Genomic DNA, 22,422 nt, shown 5'->3' on the forward strand with positions numbered 1-22,422 from the left:
AGTCATATAAACAACGCGATGCTCCTTGATTTTCGCTGACGAGCGGGGAACGTGTAGATTTTTTTTCGTTTCTAAAGAGGTTTCGAGTGTCGAATTTTTGCGTCTGCCGCGGTGGGCTAATGAATTTGTCGGAATTGTTATGCAGTGCTCTGAGAGAAGGGTAAAGGCGAAGAAGATGATCGAAGTTTCTAATAACTAGTAGTACGAGTCAACCTTTGAGTTAGGAGTTGGTTTATCGGCCCTCTACCTTTCTTCTTTTTTTTTCTACAAAAATATTGTTAAAACTAACAATTTTTACAAATACAAAAATATTGTTAGTTTTAACATAATGACGACGTATTCAATAGAAATGCTTTTACAATGAAGATTTATGTGTGATTTCGTTTGATTTCCATGAACTTTTTAATTGAAAGAAGATCTTTTTATTTTTTGTTTGTCTTGTAGATTATTTACACATATTCCTAATTATCTGCGGTTAATTTTTTATCGTAACTAATAGATTGATTTTTTATAAGTAGAATCATGTATCAAAATATAAAGTTTCTTATTATCTCGAAATTATAACATCAAGCGCAGTTTTTTCTCGAATAGAAAATTTTTTTCTTTTAGAATGATGCAAAGATTGATTTTATTATGTAGCTTCAACTATGCGTTTTAATTACTTTCTAATGGCATAAATATGTGACGACTAAAATGTTTTTTAAATAAAGATAATGATAGACGAACTATATCAAATTACTCGCAGTATTCCCGACGTAGTTATCATTTTCTAAACAGATCTAAAAGGGAAATGTCTAAAATATGAATTATTACTTTTTGTTAATATTGTTATACATTGAATGATTGTTAAAAAATGTTAAAAAATTACTGGCTATGAATCTTCAATAACAACTTCAAAATTTTTGCAAAACTTTTCCTTATATTTAACGAATAATGATGCAATTTTCAGTCATGTAACGCACATTATATAGTTTAAAATAACATCATTAATTTTTCTATGAACACTAATATTAGAAATTGTTGCACTTAGAACAGTATCATTTCAATTCTTAAGCTTATTATACAGCAAGTTTTTGATTATTGATAATAACTCTCAGATTAAAACTAAAACAAATTTCAAATAAGAGGAAACCATATATAACTAATATCGTCCATTACCACTTCAAGTTTAAATTATTGGATTTTCTTCGACAAACCTGAGATATTCCCGCGAACGGTAGTTGAACGTTACAGTCGTAACAAACAAAAAAATTATACATACAAAACAATTTTTATTTTAATAATCTCTTAATTTGGCACAATTCATTTGCAGCTTGATTTGACACAATAATCTTGCTACCGAAAATGGAACTGAAATAAAAAAATCAAAACTCAAACCCGAGGATAAGCCAACACGATTCGTAAGTTAGATTAACTGTTAGACTAACTCGTGATGCCGAATAAAATGGAAATATTCATATTTACGAATATTTACTTATTAGTGTTTTAAATCATAAAAAAAACATTCCTCGTGCAGCAAAAAAAAAAGAAGTCATTCGCTCAGGTTTTTCAACGAAATTAATTCTTTTGCCAGATCGATCGTGCCAAGTTTTGTGGTTACGACATAGAGGACTACACTGTACAGTCCGAAAACGATTATAATTCAATATTACACAGAAATAGTGGAAGTCCTCAAAATCCTCCGAAAGTGTGTAAGAAAGTAGTGTACGTTCAGCGTAGTTTCTTGATGAGTACCGACATAGTTATGGTAAACGGCCTAGGAATAGCTTTTGATAATTCAACTGCAACTTTATATGAGGTATAAAACAAGCGTAGCTCGCTGCGATGTTTCTGTGTTAGTGTATTTATTGGTTGACGCTGGATATGACGTATAGCTTGGCAATCTCAGAAGAAATGTGTACTGTCGATCTCACAAATCTTTGCTACCAGCGGATAAAGAGTTTTGGAACTTCAGATACACGTTAGTTTCGCTGTCTTGTATTTTTTTCCAACTGTTACGTCTTGACAATAATCCTAGTGTTTATGGAAATTGAAATAAGTAAAAGTCATAAGTAAAAGTCATAAGTAAATGCAGGCACAACGGCTTCCCGCTGGGCACTGCATTCGGCTTTGCGCCTTTCTCGTCTCGCCTCGAAAACAACGACAAAGTCTCGCTAGTAATCAATATTGGAACTGTCATCACGTGGCATCACAATATCAATTTGCTCGTTAACGCGTACGGTTAGCTAATGAAATAAGTTGAGGCTAGTGGTTCAATGTCACGCACACTCTTTGCGATAGAAAAACGTAGCCAGCGCTGCTTCTTATCCTTAGAACCTGAATGGCGTGCTGAAGATATACAATTTCGACGTTCAATTAAAACACGTTGATCCGATCAGTGTTTAATAATCATGTCTAACATGAAGTACGACCGTGTACCGGAAAAGAATTGATATATTTTATCAATTTATCAATATCGAAACTCTACTTATTTTTTCTAATTTCTTTAAATAATTCTATCTAAATTTTCTTCAAAGGGATCCTTAAGGAGAATGCTATCGATTTCCCCTGCTGGAAAGTTTTATGAAAATATGTTTCATCTTGCTCAAAATATCAGATCTGGCATGTGGCTCTTGACATCGGAGTTGGCGAGTATGATCAAATCGTATTCTTTATTAATAATTATATTCACGTAGGAAACGTGGCTCAGTACAATTACGGAAGCGAAGGAAACATAAAGAAGTATGGACCTAGAAACCCTCCCAATTAACAGTTAGAGAAAATTAACGACCCTCGTTGCGATTCATTACGGGCTATTAGCCGATCCACGAGTGGGCGTTTATCGAAATTCTTTAAACTTTATTGTAACGATCTAAGTAGCCATCCATATTTTAGAGTCTCAACGAAATGCAAAAACAATGGACAAACGTGATATTGTTCAAGGAAATCGACATCAAGTATTTTGGCTACTTTAACATTGTACTCAACAAAAACGTTAAAAAGATCCTGTCCGACCATTTCATCAATTTCATCAACGCTTTCAATAAGTGGTTCTGTAAAATCGTCTTAGCGAATTATAGATCCAAAAGATTCTATAAAATATTAATTGCTATCACTGTTTAATGTTGTTACTATCATCATAGTTACTGTTATTGTCATATATAAAATGAACTTCAAAACTCGATATACTAATTTTTACCTATTTTAAATCAATTAAATTGATAATCAGATCGGTTCATTACTTATTTTTTTAAGATTTTACAAATTTCATGAATTTAAAAAAAAAATATGAAAAAATATCAAGGTTTAATAACTGAAAATATATAACTTAAAATTTTAATGTCTGGTTAAAAAACGTATACGATTAGAGTATTGATAAATATGTAATTTAGTTCCGAAATAATTTCCCGTGATTTTATGAAGTGCAAAAATTATGCATTCATAAAAATAAATTCGTCAAATGAACGCTCGATAACTTAATAATTTTCCCATGGAACAGTTACATATAAAATACAGTGTCTATAATCTGAGATACAGTTTAAAAATGACATCGAACAAGGAGTTTCCCTAATTTTCCTTGCAGCAATGGTGAAAAAGAACGTCTGTGTTTTTCGGCTCTAAAAATGACAGGTCTTCGCGCATATCAGCGATGATCCGAGAATAATTGGAGCGCAGAGGCAAATAGAGTCCTCGGCCCACGAGCTTTAGTCTCCCCCTGTTCCCGTCGGCTGACATTTCATTGTCATCCGTCATCGCGCGCGCGCGCGCAGACGAACAAATGAGCCGCGGTCTCCCGAGGATTATCCGACGATTGCTCGCTTCTTAACCGTATACATAGCGCGGGTGGGGGGGGGGGGGCAACCATGCGAACGATCTAGTGATATTATTCCGAGATTTGTCTCCTAAATGCGCGTTTTATACTCTCCTGCCGTTTGGAAACAATTATACCTGTCGCTTATTTGCCCTGCGGATTTCGCCCCCCCCCCCTCTTTTGCTTCTCTCTCCCTTTCTCGATCTTTCGGATTTTCGTGCTTGAGTGTTTGTTTGCGGCTACTGATTTGTCGGAGTAGCTATGATACTCATGAATTGATACTTGTGCAAGACCTATATTCGCGAATAGTGAATCGGGATGGATCTGAGCTTTTTCATTAATATAAATATAAAACTTTCCTATTTCATTGGGATAAGAGGACATTTTGAAAGATCGATTTCATTAGGCACCACGTTCACGACACTGAATTGACGAATAAACTGTGTTTCCATGACGATTAAAATTTTATTTAAATTCTTCATTTGCACTTTGCTTTTGTGAGAATGTAATTTTCACTGATAAAATGTAATTATTTCATTTCACGGCACATCAACCGACAGTCACATCAGGGAGGTGAACAATTATTTTGCAAATTATTTATTAATTATATCTGTCGGATATATGAATTTTATCGCAGAAGATATTCTTTTTTTACCAAAAACGCGCTGTTCAGTCGCACTCCTGCCTAGTTTTCGCCTCCTGATAAAAACTTCACGCGAAGTATAATGCATGCAGCTTCGCATCGTCAATGCAAAAAGAGAATTAATATCCATTTCGTGGCCTCTTCAGCTATTCTTGTTCTTCCCGCGCGAGTTCACATGCAGTGTCGTTCTCGTGCAGCCAGGGCATAATAAATTTTACCCACCTCTCCCCATATATATTAAATCGGCTCGCCTCTCTCTCTCTCCTTCTCTTTCGTCGCGAGCTATATGAAAATTCACTTTCTTCCGTTTGGCGTCGCGCACGGAGGTAGGAGAGCGAGTCGTGGTATCGATGTGCAAGCCATCGGAGACTCTGCCGACTCAGCACTCTTGACTCCTCCCCTACTGCGCCGCTTTTGCTCTTCTCTTCTCTAACTCTCTCTCTCTCTCTCTCTCTCTCTCTCTCTCTCTCTCTCTCTCTCTTTTCCTCACTTGCATAGGTACCACTCGACTGAGGGCTACTACAGCGCCGCGTGTTCTTAAACTTAACCCCTTTGCCGCCTCGACCGATGCCTACGAAAAGCCCACTAGTTTTTTTTTCCTAAGCTTGGTGTCACTGAGTTTTTTTTTTAAATATTGTTTGTGATTATTTGGTACGTTGACGAGGGCGTGTTACTTTTCACACCTTTTGAAAAAGTAATTTTAACTTTGTGGAAATTTTGGATATTATTTGAACTTATACATGGGAATTGCTTTTTTCAAACGGATTCGGAAATTTCTCCGATACTCTATACAACTATAATTGATTGAAAAGTTCCAAATGTTATTGATTGATAAACAATGGCCTTACGTAATAAAATGTCGTTTTTGCTAGATTAAATATCGAATCAAATTGTTCAAATAGCTGGGTATTATTCACACGTACATTGAATGTGTAACTGAAAACTGAAAGTTCGGTCAAACAAGCATGGCGACTATGTACAAGTATACGAAAAAGGGTAGGGAGATAATCCCATTTTCTCCGTTCGTCGTGCAACCCTTTGAGCGCCAGCCAAACACTCCGTATTTACCAACAAAAAGTCTGTCGAACAATCAACAGAGAAGCGCGCGTGAAAATTTACAAAACATCAAAAGTCATACTTTACAAAACATCGATTACACGAATTGCAATAAAGAGGCGCGATATCGCGTTACAACGCCGAGACAATTAACCGCGAAACGAAAGCAAAAGTGCGGTATAGCCGAAGAAGTGGACTCGTCAACGATAGGAGGGAGGGAGGGGAAGAAGACGATCTGTGCTGCTGCTGCGTCGACGAATTCCTTTGGCTCTCACTCCTCCAGTCGGAATGGCCAATCCCGTCTTGTGTATGTGTATATGCGCCACCGTGTTCTGGGTTTCGGGTTCCGTTCCTCGCGAAATATCACTCGCCTTTTTTTTACAACGGAGCTGTATCATCTTTTATTTATCGAGGAAAATCTTGCACGTCGTTTCTTTTTTGTTTAAACAAACGAGTAACTCGATGAGTACGCACGTAAATCACCTTTGCTTCTACTTTCGCATCAGCATAGGAACGTTAATTTACAAATAGATGTGTAAGGCTTTCAGAAAGACAAACTTTCCTTTCCTTCGTATCTCCGAGTTCAATTGAAATTTTGTTTTAAAGATTTATCGAAATTCAGTGAATTTTCACGCATCGCGTAGGAGCATTTTTTAACAAAAAATTGATCATTCACACAGCCGCGAGAGAAAAACCCAAAAGTCTTGCAGCTATCATCCAAAAGCTCGCGCATTTGTACTTCCTCCGGCCGACAAGTAGTAATACCTACTTGTCGGACACACTACATTGAAAAGCCAAGCTTAATCGATCGTAAAGTTTAACATAATCGCGCGTGCGCGCACACACAGCTCGAGCTCAGCTATAAAATCCCATCAAGTTCCGTTTTTTGCGCGCGAGAATAAATCCCCGCAGGTAGGGGCGAGCTGGGCAAAAAATCGGGCGCCGCCGAAAAAAAGTCGGGCGGGCGATAGCAGGTAGGCTAATCTGGCGGCGCGGATTAACGGCGAGCGGACGCGCGAGAGGCAAGGTAGGCGTCTATCGCTCGCCCGCGGAATTAGCATAACGAGGTGCGCGCGCGCCAATGGCGTGGCGGTCTCACGGCGACCAATCGCTCGCCCCCGTAGGCGTCGCCCCGAAAACCCGCCCCCTCGAAGCTCCGTCGGCCGCAAGCTCGCCCTGCGCGTCGCGCCAGTGTATCGGCGGACGTGCTCGCAGCGAGCGCAGGCGTGCGAGCGCCAGCCCAGACTCTGCCAGGCCTCGTCAGTGTGGGTGTGCGCGCCAGTGCGATCGCGTCGTCGCCGCGCAAGCCTCACATGCCGGAGCACCGCCGCGGCAGCATCATAGCGACGAGCGCCGCCGAGGCGGCGCCCTATGTCGTCGACGAGGTGGTCAAGATGGAGGCGGAGGAGCACCTCGCGCGCGAGTACGTGCAGGACTTTGTGCTCGACCACCTGGACCCGGGCGACGTGAAGCGCGAGGCGGCCGCCGCGCTGGCGGCGGCCGGCGGCGCCGACAAGCCGGCGAAGCCGCTGCTGACGGCGTTGGTGCGCGCGCCGGAGGGCGCCGCGCTGCAGCAGCTGCGGATAGCCTCGCCGCAGCAGCAGCAGCAGCAGCAGCAACAGCCGGCGATGCCCGGGCCGCTGACGCCGCCGGCGCACGAGCTGGAGGGCACGCATGGGCTGCCGCTGTACGGACAGCCGCCGGGCGCGGTGCAGGTGCAGCAGCACGGCGTGCTCGTCAAGCTGCCCTACGGCCCGGGCCTTACCACGCTGTCCTCGCATCCGGGCACGCCGCCCGACACCCCGCCAGTCTCCGCGTCCCCACCAGCGTTGCAGCACTTGCAGCGGTTCGAGCGTGGACTCGAGAGACTGCAGCTGCAGAGCCAGCATCTGCAGCAGCCGCCAGCGCCGCCGCCGCCGCCGCAGCAGCAGCAGCAGCCGCAGCCGGAGGCCATTCTGCCCGACGGAATGCCCTGGCTGACGCAGAGCCTGCGTCAGGAGCCGCTGGACCTCAGGCCGCACTGCCCGCAGGAGCAGGCCGGCTCCGAGACCGAGATGGACGCCGAGCACTGGCCGCCGCACCATCTGCCCGACCTCGTGCAGCACCACCACCACCAGCCCGGCACGCCGCACCCCGCCGCCCACCTCGTCAGGCACCCCAGGCACAACGGTCAGTCACTCGCCACGCCGGGGCCTCCGCACTTTTCGTCGGCCGACTTTCGGATCGTTGCACCCGCGCCGCTTTTCGATTACGCGGCGAAACTCGGCCGACGAGCGATGTCCGCGATCAGACTGCGACGCGACGGACGCGACGATCGCCGACGACGGTCGGCGTTCGCCGCGACGCGCCGAGTCCCGGGCGGCGGTCGCCCGCTCGTCTCGCCGAGATGGACGAGCGTCTGCGGATCGCGGCGACGCGATGCCACGAATATGCCGCGCCGAAACGTTCTGTCTCGCGCTGCGCGCGTTCGGGCGTCGCGCGCCGCGGCGTTTCGCGGCTGAAAAATGAGCACGTGCGATTGGCGCGGAGTCGTGAGCTTGAAGTGATCGAAGTGAAGCGCGGCAAGCGAGATACTCGCGCTAAAAACGTGTATCGCCAGTTTTTTCAGTAGTAAAGGTCAGGCTTCGTACGGACGGCGGCTCGCTCTCTCGGCATCGCGCGCATGGCTACTTGACGTAATTGATAAATCCTAATTATACGCGCGCGCGCTGATTAGAGTGATCGCGCGCAGCATTGCGCGGCCTGACGCCAAATGTACGAGCGCTGTTAATCTTTTGCAGACGGCTACATGATGGGCGGACACATCGAGTACTACTCGAGCAACGGTCCGAACAATGGCATGATGCCCATGCAAATTGAAGACGCCGGGATGCCGATGCAGATGCAGCAGCAGCAGCAGCGCGAACGGCAATTGCCGGTCAGGCCGTTGAGCGTCTGCTCGGGCAGCTCGTGCGGTCCTGGACCGAACAGTCAAAATGGTGGACCGAGTCCCGTTCATCGTGCCTCCATGCATCTCGGCGGTCCGCCGGTGAGCGGCAGTCACGAGGATTTGCTCAACGACGACTTGCTGATGTCGCTAACGGTCCGGGAGCTCAACAAGCGGCTGCAAGGATGTGCTAGGGAAGAGGTACCTAGACTGCTTTTATCGTGCTCCTTCGCTTTACCGCGCTTTACCTGTCCGTCGGATTTCTGCTGATTTATTAGATTCTCTTTGCACTTGACCAAATATCCATGAATGAAGCCAACGCAAACTTCCTTTTTGCAGATCGTTATTTCGGAAATTTCATTTTAGTCGATTGACGATGTTTTTCTTTCGACCAACAATTTCATCCGGCTTTCTTCTTTATGCTCGGAAGTATTATTTCGATTTATCTGAGTTTGCCTCGACGACAAAAAAATGTATTTTTCAATTTCTGTGAAAACTGCGTGAAGCTTCACTTAATTTTTACGATGACTCTTTTTTGGAGATTCGTTTCGCATTCTAATATATATGCCATGTTTCTCTTTCGAACGGACTCTGATAAAGTGGCAGAAGAATCTGTTTAGAATCAGAGTATAGTTTAAAATTCACCCCTTGGGAGCCCCCAAAACCGTTTACAAATACCCTTCCATTTTCTCCACCTCCCTCGCGCGAAGACACATAGACACGCTTCTCGAGCTCGACTGAAAACGAAACAAACAACTTAGCCCTACAAGTGCTATAAAATGGACCTCTGCGTACTTATGCTTGGCAGATCGTTCGCCTGAAGCAGAAGCGCCGCACGCTGAAGAACCGTGGCTACGCGCAGAACTGCCGTAGCAAGCGAATGCAGCAGCGCCACGATCTCGAGACAGCCAACCAGAATCTGCAGCACGAGCTGGACATGATCAAGCTGGAGCTGGCAAGGATACAACAGGAGCGCGACGTCTACAAGCAACGCTACGAGTCCGTCTTGAGGCCCCGAGCGCAGCAGCAGCAGCAGCAACAGCAGCAGCCGCCGCCGCCGCAGCAGGCTCAACAACACGCGCACCCGCAGCAACAGCAGCAGCCCGCGAGTCCCGAGGTGTACCTGTGACAGCGAGCTCGCTGGACCTGAGGCTGCCGGTGAGTGTGACGGCCAAGCTCTCCGTCCGGCTTTCCATCGTAGACAATGATTTTTTCGTTTCTTTCTCAGTCTGTTATCTCCCTACGAACACGCGTCTTCTATAGGTATATGAGTCTTCCTTCACCCTCCCCCGCCCCCGGCGTCATGAACGTTAGAGGTCGAGATTAGCTCGTTGTAGATTTTTAATCGTTATGTGCAAAGGGCGTTTTCCCTGGATCACCGAGCAACTGGATGAAACAGTTTGGACGGATTATGTTAGGTCGATTTACACGGACAAGCTTCTTCATCTGATTAGCGTACGATTTGCAATTAACTGGGGGTGTGCATAAGATTAGGTTGTTGACTATCGTTGTTTTCTTGTCGTAAGCTGAAATTGTGATTTCGATTTATTGGCTATTGTCTTTCTTTCGTGAGTTTCGATAGTTAGTATTGTTTTGTTAAAATTTCCGGAGACTTATTAATTAGTGAAGAGTTTATAATACAACCGTTGAATTGTGGGTTATTGTTGAAATATTGTTTGTATGTTTGATAATTAGTTTCGCGTTTGAAAACTACTCTCACAGCGATAAATTTCTATCCTCGAAAAATGAAGGTTCGATCAGAAACGCTCAATCCAAGAAAATGCCCTTTAATGCCTCCCTCCCCCATGTCTCGTACGAATCTTTGACTGTTTGTTACGCGCATCGGATGCGCTATCGACAAAAGTCAAAGCTATGACATTGTATCAAAATTGTAAGCACCGATTATCGGTACGAATTCTCATCTCTATTTCTCTCTCTGCCTCACTCTCTCTCTCTCTCTCTCTCTCTCTCTCTCTCTCTCTCTCTCTCTCTCTCTCTCTCAATTTTTTATCTGTCTGATGAACCAAAGTAGAGGAAATTGCGATACCCTCTCGTCGCTGTGGCTCTCCCGTCGGACGGATCTACTTCAGCGCATTCATGCGCGCATTTTCCTCTTTCACACACACGCGCGCGTGCGATGGACTTGGTCTTATCGCGTGCATTTTAATCGACTCGAACTTCGCGATAACGCTTCAAACCGCGCGGTTTGACCTCTCTCGTGTGCTCCCGTGCACTCTTCACTTATGTCATCCACGTCCCGTGCACGCGTTTTCGCGTTATATCTCGGCGTTCTCAACAGAGAGAAAGAGAGAGAAAGAGAGAGAAAGAGAGAGAAAAAGAGAGAAAGAGAGAGAAAGAGAGAGAAAGAGAGAGAAAGAGAGAGAAAGAGAGAAAGAGAGAGAGAGGGGGGGGGGGGGGAAAGAATGCACGAGGTCGCGTTGAGCTGCGTTACTTTGTCTACTTTTCGCAATGGCGATGCGAACCAGAGATCGCTCATCGTGTTTGCGCGCATGCCTCCTTTTCTCGTCGAGCGGGTGTGTCGACGTGTCGCGGCAACAATGTCAGGGTTGATAACGCGCGAACGTTGCTGCACATTTCGATTTATCGCGAGATAAGTTCAGTCAACTTTGCATCCTTGAAATTGTAGCTCCAGCTTTATCTTGATATCCATTGGATTCGCAAATATATGCAACAATCCGCTGCAATTTCTCGGATTTACAGAATTTAATCTGGCGACAAGCGATATGTTGTAAGGTTCAATAACATTTTCAGCGATTGCGCAAGCAGTTGCGTGCATTTTTCTGAAATTCTATTTATAACGTTATCCTTACTTCATGCAATGCGAGTCTACGCGTACCATCGATCGCGTGGGTCAAGGAAATGTAAGTTCAAGTTCAAGGCGCAAAAAAGAAACGGGCAAAAATTATTATTACTGCATTGCGACGATATACTTTATCAATTCCAACTGGTCTTGGATTGGACTCTCATTTGAAGTTGTCGACGATAAAAAAAAATGGAAAATTGCTTGAAGGTAAATCGGCGTCGTGCGAATCCACACAGGCTTCGAGTATCGCGTGTCGCGCTGTCGTATAGTGCCAGCGTATTAGCGTTGGAACGCGTTACAAATATTTCGAGCGGCGCAGCTCGACTCAGTCCAACGCTGATCAGCGCGAATTTCGGGAAAAGGAGATCCAGCGCTCGGACACACCCGCTCGAGCACGCGTTCCGCTGAGACGTCCGTTGGCCAAAGACTGCGACATAGAGCGGGCACGCGACTTCCTCAGATGGAGATCCTCGTAGAGGAAACTTATCACTAGATTGTAAACGGTACGCGCGCGCGCGCATGGCCCTCTTACAGGTGCTCGCTTTTTTAGCGGCGTCAACGCCGGAACGCAACCAACAATTATTGTCGTAGCGCAAAAAGAAGAAAAACAAACAAAGATTTGTAACCCAGAGCTTCGTGTCGGCGTGTCAAAGCGCGCACGCATCTGGTGCAATAACGAAGGCGAATTCGATGGATTTTGTAAATAAGAGAAAAAAAAGATACGGACTTGTAAATCTTAGCGACAGTGTGTCAAACTTACAAGTCTTATATTCGTCTGTCAATATAGCGAAAGTATTATTTTTATCTGTATCGTCTGCGAATTGTTTCTCCTTTTAGCAATGTAAGCTTTACAGCGGGACGAATATTGTACATTGCGACGGTGAGGAAATAATCATTGTTATATATCTGTTGACTCGTATGATTTTAATGGCACAAAAAAGTAATAAACAAATGACGTACGTTGAGAGAGAGAGAGAGAGAGAGAGAGTGGTTTTTTGTAAATTGTAATCTACAAATATCACACTGATAATGTGAAGAAATAATGGGAAATGACTAGAAAGCGTGGCTTTGTAATTATAAACGCGCGCACGCGTCCAAAAAAAAAAAAAACAAAAACAAAATAATCAAATCTATCTCTTTTGTCTCTTGTAAATACAGAACATACACGAGCGAACGAAGCAAAAAGTTATTATAATAATTGAAGAAAAAGAAAAAAAGTATAAAACGAAATAAAGAACGTCGCCGACGACTGTTTCAGATATAATCCACGCAGCTGTGTCTTTCTGACTCCTCGCTTTCCCGCTCCCGTTCGCGGCCGTCCTGGAGAATTTCACGAGGCGCAACGGAAAGTTCCGGCGATTCGTATTTCGCGAAGCCGAAAGCTGCTGAGCCAGCGCTTTTCGAAGCTCCATGGTTCGCGCACACCACTCTTCCGTTCCTCTCGGCGCATGCATGCACGCGCGCGCGCGCCAGCCGTTCGCGAACTCGTCTCTCTGCCTTTTATATATTTACAACGCGTGCCAAATATGCGCTCGTTATTGTCGTCGCTCTCGCCGAAGACTTCACCTGTCGTTTTTTCATTTTTTTTTCGCTCTCTGCGCGGCCTTGAACTTCGTCATCTCGACGCGATTATGAAATATTTCGATTTGTTTGCGTTTCTTGTTTCTTTAGGATGCAAATAGTGCAACGACCAGCCGCACCCCAACCGAAAATTCTACGAGTTTCTCGCAAAAGTACATAAATGTCGCGTAATACTTGAGCGCGTCGGAAGCAAGCGTTTAGCATACGCCTCTCTCGCAAGGGTAAGCCCGAGTTTTGCATTCGAGTGCCGCGACGTGGCCTATCTGCGGATCATCCCCCCCTCGTTGCACATGTAGCGTGTAGTAAGTGCGCACCTGACGACCAGTGCAGCGACTGGTCGCGCCGCTCGCTCGGATCGCTCGCCTTTTGCCGAGCTGCTACCACTGCTAGCAAGCTCTTGTTGCTCTACAGACTTATATACCTTGAAGTTCGCGGATAGGCGTTGCGATTGGACGCAAGGTAAGTCATGAGATACTTTTTGCCTGACGATTTGGACTTGTAAATGTTTGGATAAGAGAAGTCGATGCTTCAATCGTGTCTGCACGTAAGTAATGAGTTATTAATCAAATTATTGCTTCTTATCGATCCAAACTACTCAAAAGCTCTTTTCGATTGTGGACCTACAACAATTTTCCACTACTGTTCAATTACACTAAGGATACTTTTCTAAATTACTGTAAGCGATAAATATATCATGTATTGTTATTGCAGTATCAACAATCACACCATCGCGAGAAATTAAGTTTTATCATTTTAGCTCTTGCTGATGCTGAGAAAGGAAAAAATATGCCAGGCTTAGATTCAAACTTTCTTCACTGTATCAATTAAATTAAAATATATAATATCTTCAATTTTATATGACAGCTTGATAAAAATGGATATAAATAATTTATTTATAATGGACAAATAATAATTTTATTTTTCATGACGCTAATATAGTAAATTTACATTATGCTGTGATGATGTCATTAAATGTCATTCCGTTAAATGGAAAAATGAAAACTATTGTTATGAATATCTTTTTATCACTTGTATGATACATGCGCGGCTTTGACAAAATCATCAAATATGGTACTGCGAGGTGAAGTTGAGTAATTGAAAATCACTTGCGATCAACCAAGCCGTAAATTACCATCGTGTTGCTACAGTGCGTTTTTTTTTATTTTTCATGGCGAGGTCATAGGAAACTGGCATCTATATCAACATTTCAGTCGACCGTAACTATCGTTATAAAATAAATTGAAAATCTAGTCATGTTCATGTAACTATAGTTCTAGCTTTTTAATTTTTTCATACGCTGCAAATAGATCCTCCACAAGGAATTTTCAACTACAATTTAGCATTTTAATGTTAGTCCTAATTTATAAATATCTGTTTTACTTTTTATACGAAACGATCGAAGAACATAAAATTTATATTTATTCTTTTTCATAAAAACAGTGGAAACACCTAAAGATGTTCCAAATGGCTAATAATCAGTGTCGTTGTTACTACTCTCAGTATAAAATTCCCACTGCGACAACATAACAGATAATTATCTTAGCGGTTACGTGTAGGCGTGGTCCACTACAAAATTTTAAAATTTGATTAGTTTAGGAGGAGCAGCTTTGAATTAAAAGAAGTGATTTGTTAAGTAGATAACTGTCTATTCCTGTTTAAAATACATACTTTTGAATGGCTGTTAAGGTTTATAAGTCGTATAGACTTAACCGGATTTATGAAAAATTAATTCAAGTAAAAAAGTATTTGGTATTTTTTTCAAGTATATTTACAAATATTTTAATACTGACAGTTCAAATTCTCATAATCGTCATTTTTCTCAAAACAATAATTGTCAAAAAATAATATTATTCAGAATAATATAATAAAATTAATTAAAAAGTACATTTTTCAATGTAAGCTACGTAAATTATTTTGCCAGCAAACTTATTCAAGTTGGAATGCTCAAGTCAATAAGCAGCGCTCACATTAAAAAAATCAAAATAATCAGATGTACACGAAGAAGATATAAATGATGTCACATTGTACTGTAACCCAATACTGAAGTTATTGATTGATGAACTGTTCAACTTCGTTCGGCATCGCACCAATGATCAAACAGAGATTCTTTACGGCGATGCTTGTACGAATCTTCTTCCTCAGAAACGTTCTTAATTTGCAAATCCCTAGCCACCTATGTGACACTAAAGCAGCATTCAATAGCGTACGACCATCTAGATAGTCGAAAATAGTTTGAAACAACTCGGTCGGTAGTTCACTGATCGCTTCGTCGGTTTGCTTGGGCTTGTTGAAGGACTGCAGCTTTTCAATTGAATGAGCCATGGTACAGTCACTGATGCGAATTCCTCGTTTTACCTGTATGAATGATAGCAAGGGACGGGACTGACCGTGTGCGAGAAAATTTTTAAAAGTATATTAGAAACTGAATCATGTCCAGAAAATCTCGTTCATCCTAGACACAATGTAACATATGTACTTACGATGCAAAGGTCAAGTTGTTGAAAACGAAATGGATTAGTTTTCGAGACTCCGAACTCACGATACTTGTTGTGATACTTTCTGTCTATTAGAAGCATTGAATTACCTAACCATTCAGACTAACCGTATTCTTCTCAGTAAGTACATCTGAACTGTCTGCATCCGTATCTCACCAAGATACTGGAGAGATTAGCGCTCGGCAAAGCTACATCTCGATTAAGCCCGATAATACGATTTAGAAGTAAATAAAGAGACAACAGGATTAGATTTAATTAATGGCCAGTGAAAAGGGACGGATTAGTTATGAGAGATTATTACGATGTACAAGAAAAAATTCAGCTTCGTTAAGCGAGTAGTAATGGATTAGCAGAGCACGTAAGGTAGGGGGGAACAACTGTTTATGATGTACGTGGACGAATTAGTATTTGAACATTTCTATGCACACTGTCTCAAATTGAATCAGTCGACGTGTGAGAGTGTACATCACACAGGATGAGTTGACCATACCGCTTCGGGTTCGATGGTAGAATGCAGATCTTGATTTGCACGTCAACGATCATTTATTCAGCGCATACTTAAGCGCAAAATTATGCGTGGGACGAGAGCTCCATGTCAGCAAAGTCTCACAGACATAAGTGATAACCATCTGAAATATTTCTAACAGACAGTTTCTAATAATGTCTTGTTATTAATAAGTCTAAATAATGTTTTGTTCGCCGACGTTCGTTTCGATTTTGAAATCGCCAGAAGACTTCATGATTATGCTATGAAACTGAATGATACATTTGACTATGGATTTGAACCATCCGCTGCGATAACGCTTCTAAGTAAAAAAAAGATTAGCACAAGCGATTAATTTTAAAATTATTATTTTTTCGAAGAAACTACGAATATATTGGATTTGATCTAAGGAATTTTTCTTACTTCATGCTGATTCTTATTGGAGTTTATATCTCAAATGAATGTTTATCCAATTACTGTATTTAGGTCAGTATGCACAACGAGTATCCCCTAATTATATTGGAAACTCTTAGCATAATATCTTCCGAAATGGTCCGTAATGCCCGGATTCAGCACATGGATCAACTATATTGTTCAAGGGTAAGCTACTTTAAATTGTAATTTTGGAAGTAGATAAGCAATAATACATTTAATCGATTTTTGGTACATGTAATTCCGATAAGAAATATTTGATAAAATGAAATAAAATAAAATAAGCTGAAAATTACAGCTCAATTTTCACGCTAAACAATGAAAAAAAAATCTCAAATTATATAAACCGAAAATGAAAATGCGAAGAACAGCAAAATCCATACGTCTTATTCAATGAACGGAACGATAAACGCGTCGCGCGGATAGCGGCTCTGCGCTCAAAGGTCGCGCGGCAGTCGTCCGTCGGGTGTGTGCAGCAGCATCAGCAGCAGCAGCAGCAGCAGCAGAGTCGGAGTGTGACGTCACGCGGCGTGCCGCTGTTCCAGCAGAGTAGCGACAAAACTGTGCTGCTGAAGCACCCAAAGAGAGATTCGACGACGCCAGCATCTTTGACGCGTGGATGTGATGACGATGCTAGGTCTGCCCGCCGTCGACGTTACTGATGACGCGGCGGGAGCTTGCGCGAGCTTTCTTGCTCGCTTGCATGTGCACGGAGGCCCCCAAGGACAACGATGTTGTTGTCCCACTGGCTTCTGGCCTTTTGCTCTCGATCATATGTTCGCTCGATTTTTTTTATTTTTAGCTTTTCTCTCGGATTTTTTCTCGATTCGCTTTTTGTCTCTTCTCTTTGATTCCTTCTCGATTAGTTTTGCATTTTTCTTGTTACTGCCTACGTCAAATCATTAAATTTTTATAACTTGTCAATGAAATAAACAATCGTAAAACTATCAAATTCTTTTCACTCGTGTGTAACATGCTGATGTGCAATATTCGAGATGTTCATTCAATCGCCGGTTTACATTAAGATTGTGGATAACTCAAAATACGTTTTGTTTTAAATGAATAATTAATAAACCAATAAACCAATAAGCCATTGTCGATAAAAATATTCGACTGTTAGTATTGTGTGTATTTTAGGTATTTGTCCATTAAAAATACTGTTATCGAGTAAAGAAAACTCCACGTGTTACCCAATAATCCCAAAGTTCATTCGACTCGAAGGAATCGCGTCGTGAGCATAACACATCCCGATAGCAAGAAAGAACATCCTCGCCTGCTCGGCACATCTCGATCAACGGCATCAAAATCTCAGTGGCCAGAGAAAAAAAAAGAAAGAAAAAGTACGCGTGATCAACATACACGTATCTAAACGAGCTCTGGCTGTTTACACGTCTCTGGCTTAGCTAAAGATACACGCGCAATACACACACGAGGCCGTACCCTGACCCAGTCGTCGAAGAGATAGCCTGGCCGAGGCGCGCGCTGAGTGTGCGGCGGCCAATCGATAGCCGCTAATCAGATGAGAGAAGAGCCTCCGCGTCGCTGTCGCGTCCCCTTCGGCTCGGCGTCGCCGCGCCGTCATTACCGTCCTCGTCGCCCGAGAACAGAGTGTACCGGCCTCCCCCTAATCACGGATCGTGAGCTGAAAGTCTTATCGGCCGTCCGGTAATAAAGTTCGATGCGCTGCACTGTACGGATACACGTGTTACGTGTATTGCCGCGCGGTTAGCACCCTTTTCTTCTCGTGCGCCTTTTGTGCCGCGAGAAGCGACGTTGTTATTGGGCCGCGTCCGTCGCGATATGCTCGATAAGATCCGCCGGCGGTGTTTCGCGTTGACTGCGTGGCTTTCTGGATTGGGCGCCTCCGACGGCGACGACAACGCCGACGCCGATCGGTGTTCTCGAAAAGTTCCTCGCGGATAACTAGCCGAGGAGCGGCGCGCGAGACTCGCCGCAGCCTGGAAAATCTGCATGGAACGGGAGAGTCGGCAGTGCGCCTGCCCGGGATAGAGCTATATACACGGTCCTCGGGATTGGCGGCTGCGCGCAGGTGCGAGGAGGTGTCCGTTCTCGGAGCGCCTCGTTGTATCGTAGGCGGGGCTCTGCAGCAGCTCGCCGCTGCACGCGCGTACTACCACACCTACGCGCGCCGCTGTGCAGTAGCCGAGAGGGCGCCAGCTGGAGGTCCGAGCGCGAATCTCGACACCGAGAGAGCGTAACGAACCGCAATCGAATGAGACGCTCGAGTTGTAAACTCGATTTTTTCTCCTGCGCCCTCGCGACGAGGGTTTTGTTCCGCTATTTCCTTTTTCCTCGAGAGAGCGAGAGAAAGACAGACAGACAGACAGACATAGAGAGAAAGAGAACGATAAAAGGGGGACGATGAGTAGAGTGTGAGTCGCAAGAAACGTAATTTTCTGCGATGTGGCTGACCGAATATGCTTGTTTACTACTTGTAGAGTCGGCTGATTGTGGATTGAGAAGAGATCGATGTTGATGCGTGGTTGCGTCTGGGGGTTATGTTTCAGAGTGAATGAATGATTTTTTTGTGAAAAAAGGTAATGTCGACTGCTTGCTAATATCCGTATTTAGATTACGATGTTGTCAAGTGACGTGTGGGAAATAGTTGAATATAAATATATATTCTTTTCGCAATGCAAAATGCTTTTAATAGTCGATAAACTGTCTATTTAATCTTTTTTTTTTCATGCTTCAATCGGTTCATCGATAAAGTTACTTATTTAGAATATTCATGGAGAAAGTCAAATTCTATTACAATTGTACAACTACTTTAGAACGACGAGAGCAAATCATTTCAATTTCAACAGCACAGCAGAAAATGGGAACATAAAAAAGAAGCGAACTGAGTGATAATCACGATTAATACGTATGTATCTGACATAAGTCGTACGTAAACAAAACGTCAATTGGATCAAATCAAAAGCTTCAATATCGGTAAAATCGAAAAAGTCAATCAATGCAATAATTCAGCTCATCCGAAGCATATCCCCCCCCCTCCCCCGGTGTAAGTATAATAATAATGATCGCGAGCACAACCCTTAACAGCGGACGTGGTATCAATCAGCCGCGCACACATGCGCGCCTCGATCATTTCACTTCGGGCGGACGCGCCGCTAATATAACGGTTAAATGTCTCGGCAATGATTTAACGACGCCCCGATAGGCATCTGTGTGCGCTCCGCGCGTGTGTGTCGGCCGGATATCTATATTGCCGATATGATAGCGGCGCGTCCTCTCCATTTCCACGATCCTCGCGCCGATTCGTTCTCGTGCGGTGCGGCCCGAGCCCGACGGCCAATTCCACCCCGCTCCCTCTTCCGGCCGACTCTTTATACGTGCACTGAGTTCGATAGTTTTCGTCTCTCTCGCTAGAGAGAGAGAGAGAGTAAATGGACGTTTACGCAAACTCGATTTCAGCCCGCAGGAAATTTTACGGGGAACGACCACTCATTTCAATGTTGGCCCAATTATAGTTTTGTCTGTCAGAGAATGATAACCAAGTACATCGATTTCTCTTTTTACGTTCGTTGTTAGCTACTTCTAAAAGAAACACATGGAAAAAAAAGAAGTCTATGTTTACTATTTTGGAGAATGTCCGATATTTCCCAATTGCCAAACTTTCATCTCTGACGCGCGCTATAATTTGGATAACAGTCCTAACTAACAGGACGATTAATGCCAGCTCTCGTCGCGACGTAACTGCCGTATTATTCAATGACGTATACGCCGAGCGGCCAAGCGCGCAACAAATCAGCCACATATCGATCACGCGTATACGAAGAGCAGCCGCGTGCGCGCATAAAACTCGCTATAACCAAAAAGAAAATACCTATAGAATACAAATGTCCGTTGCATTTACGATGGGCCGCGGCTTAATGGCTAAACGAACGCATACGTAAGGTGCTTCTTAGCATTTTTATGCGGTCGCTGCTGCTGACAGTTTATTTTATTACTGGCCGCGCCTTGCTGACCATCGTTCGAGCCACGCGGGACTGCACTAGCCACCGCGCAAGTCGAGTCCACGCGTCCCTTTGAGCCTTTCGCACGTGCTCCCGCCGATTCGATTTATATAGGTGTGCTGCTGCTGCTGCTGCTGCGCGTGGCTGAGCTTCAATATTAATATATTGCTATTCTTGGCAGCATTATCGTTACAACTCTTGTCAAGGTTACGACGCCTGGGTTTTATCTTAAATCGGTGATGATACATTCGATGGACGTTTGTTCCCAGACGAAAGCAGCGATTTCAACATCGTTCGACCGTTCGCCCGTTCGTTATCTTTGTCGAATAAGTGAACATACATACGTGCGTTTTTGCTCGTTCTCGTAGTCAAAACTATAATATTTCCACGTAAGTCATGGTTAAATGACGTCGAGCAACCTTATTTTCCATGAATCGCAAACCTCTCGGGACGTGACGCGAGTCGGTAGACTCTTACACCTTTCGACGAAATCAGCGCTCAAGTATTAAAGAATCATTGTCACCGAACGCGTAAAACCACGGCAATCCGCAATCGCTTGGATGCATCGGACTTCGGTGGCCGTGCGGGCATCCACCAATAAATCCTCCAAGCTCGTCAATCGGAAGGATTACAGCGTATGGCCAGACGGCAGTACAGTTCCGCGCGACTTGGCAGCCAATGCGCATCAGTCGATTAGCATGAGAGAGAGAGAGAGAGAGAGAGAGAGAGAGAGAGAGAGAGAGAGAGAGAGAGAGAGAGAGAGAGAGGAAGAAGTCCAGTGGGATAATATCGTCGCGGCAGAGGAAAGAAAAAAAAAGGAACGAGAGAGCTCCAGGGGGGGCTGTCGGCAGTATTTTTTATCTAGTCACGGTCAACTGGCTCACTGCCCCCAACCCCCGCCCATTATTAGCGCTCTGCGCCGTATGTACACGGAGTCTTCCGCTCTAACTTCGTTGCGCCGCTGCCTCCTTGCCTCGGATCGGCTGGATTTACGGACTTTTTCCTCCGGTTATGCTGATTGAAAAAGAGTTACGAGGTGGGAAGGCTCGCCTCGCGGTGATCTATCGCTTTTGTATCGCTTGCTGGCAACATGCACGCTTCTTTTCTTGCTTTTTTTTTTTGCGGAACTGACCACGCGAATTTGAGATAATAAAGTCTCTTTCTGGACGTTATCAATTTTCGATTGTTGCAATCCGAGTACAATGATTTCGAAAAGACCCTCCATCTAGTGAGCGAAGCACGACTAGCATTGCTGAATAATTATAATCGATAAAAAGCACCTTCCACATTCTCAGCTCCGTCTGATAAACAAAAAATCATTATTTCACGTGTCTCGACCACGAAAAAAAAAAACATTCTGAATCTCCTCCGAAAAACGAGCGAGCAGTCTCGCAGTAGAAGCCGAAGAAGAAGAAGAACAAAGACGTTGGAAATCGCTTGGACATCAGGGCGCTATACGCGAAATCGTCGGCGTATCAGTGTCCGGTCGATCGGAGCGCAAGGGACGGCCAGAGCCGGCGCTGGTTTTATCTTTTTAGTGCTATTGCGCTGCGCTCGCTGCGGGCTGCTACTGCCACGACTGCTCGTCGCCTATAAAGCCACCCGAAAAGGAGGAAGGAGAAGCAAGAGAGCAAGACGGACAAATTATACAAGCGACTCGGTGCATCGACGAGATTCAATATATCGAGGGACGCGAACCCCCTTGTCGTTCCATACTGCTCCCCTTTTATTATATATATCGCCGGTAGGAAGGGGGGGAGGGGATTTATGAAGAGACGTAGAGTATGGCTGAATTATCTCGTTGCGCCTCTTCTGTCTTTTTTTTATATATACGTGTCCAAGCTTGACGTGTATGGTGTCACTTTGGTGCACGCTGCTAAACGGGTTGTTACCCGTCAATCATCTGTCAGTGATGAGTCATTTAACACTTGATCTGTTACTAACGAGCGTTTAGGTGTTGATTCCTGCACTACGTGAGAATTTCACACCATTCGTGCTGTAGTTTCCATGGCGACTTTAGTATGGTTATCAGGGAACGACTTGACGATTGGTTAAGAACTGAAGCATATAGTTTTCATTGTTTTCGTGAAGAACATCCGAAGTAAATTAAGGTGGAATGAAAAGGAGTACAGTTAAAGGGATGAATGTTGGATCACTACATAGAAGACAGACTTTATGATAAGAAACATATGCTGATTGAATTGCGAAATG

The 22,422-nt window shown here is 44.0% G+C and overlaps 2 protein-coding genes across 4 annotated transcripts; one reads left to right on the forward strand and one right to left on the reverse strand.

Moving 5' to 3' along the window:
• The first annotated feature begins 6,183 nt into the window (after window positions 1-6,183).
• On the forward strand, window positions 6,184-12,478 carry LOC131670011 (transcription factor MafB-like). 2 transcript variants are annotated; one of them, XM_058945298.1, is made up of 4 exons: window positions 6,184-7,658; window positions 8,270-8,616; window positions 9,224-9,573; window positions 9,644-12,478. In XM_058945298.1, exons 1-3 carry the CDS (start codon window positions 6,803-6,805, stop codon window positions 9,542-9,544), a joined length of 1,524 nt encoding a protein of 507 aa, XP_058801281.1. In that variant the 5' UTR covers window positions 6,184-6,802; the 3' UTR covers window positions 9,545-9,573; window positions 9,644-12,478. The 2 variants fall into 2 exon arrangements, with proteins under 2 accessions (XP_058801281.1, XP_058801280.1); XM_058945297.1 differs by having other exon boundaries at window positions 9,224-12,478.
• A 1,826-nt stretch (window positions 12,479-14,304) lies between these two features.
• Window positions 14,305-15,445, reverse strand: LOC131670047 (uncharacterized). Of its 2 annotated transcripts, none has more exons than XR_009302420.1 (2): window positions 15,301-15,445; window positions 14,305-15,202 (listed from the first exon to the last, which is right to left on the reverse strand). XR_009302420.1 is itself a non-coding variant. In XM_058945362.1 (2 exons), exons 1-2 carry the CDS (start codon window positions 15,394-15,396, stop codon window positions 14,867-14,869), a joined length of 405 nt encoding a protein of 134 aa, XP_058801345.1. In that variant the 5' UTR covers window positions 15,397-15,445; the 3' UTR covers window positions 14,305-14,866. The 2 variants fall into 2 exon arrangements, 1 of the variants encoding a protein (XP_058801345.1); XM_058945362.1 differs by having other exon boundaries at window positions 14,305-15,175.
• Window positions 15,446-22,422: the final 6,977 nt, after the last annotated feature.

This window comes from Phymastichus coffea, unplaced genomic scaffold, assembly GCF_024137745.1.
Source record: "Phymastichus coffea isolate CEN01 unplaced genomic scaffold, Cenicafe_Pcof_1.1 PCOF00099, whole genome shotgun sequence".
NCBI classification, from domain to species: domain Eukaryota; kingdom Metazoa; phylum Arthropoda; class Insecta; order Hymenoptera; family Eulophidae; genus Phymastichus; species Phymastichus coffea.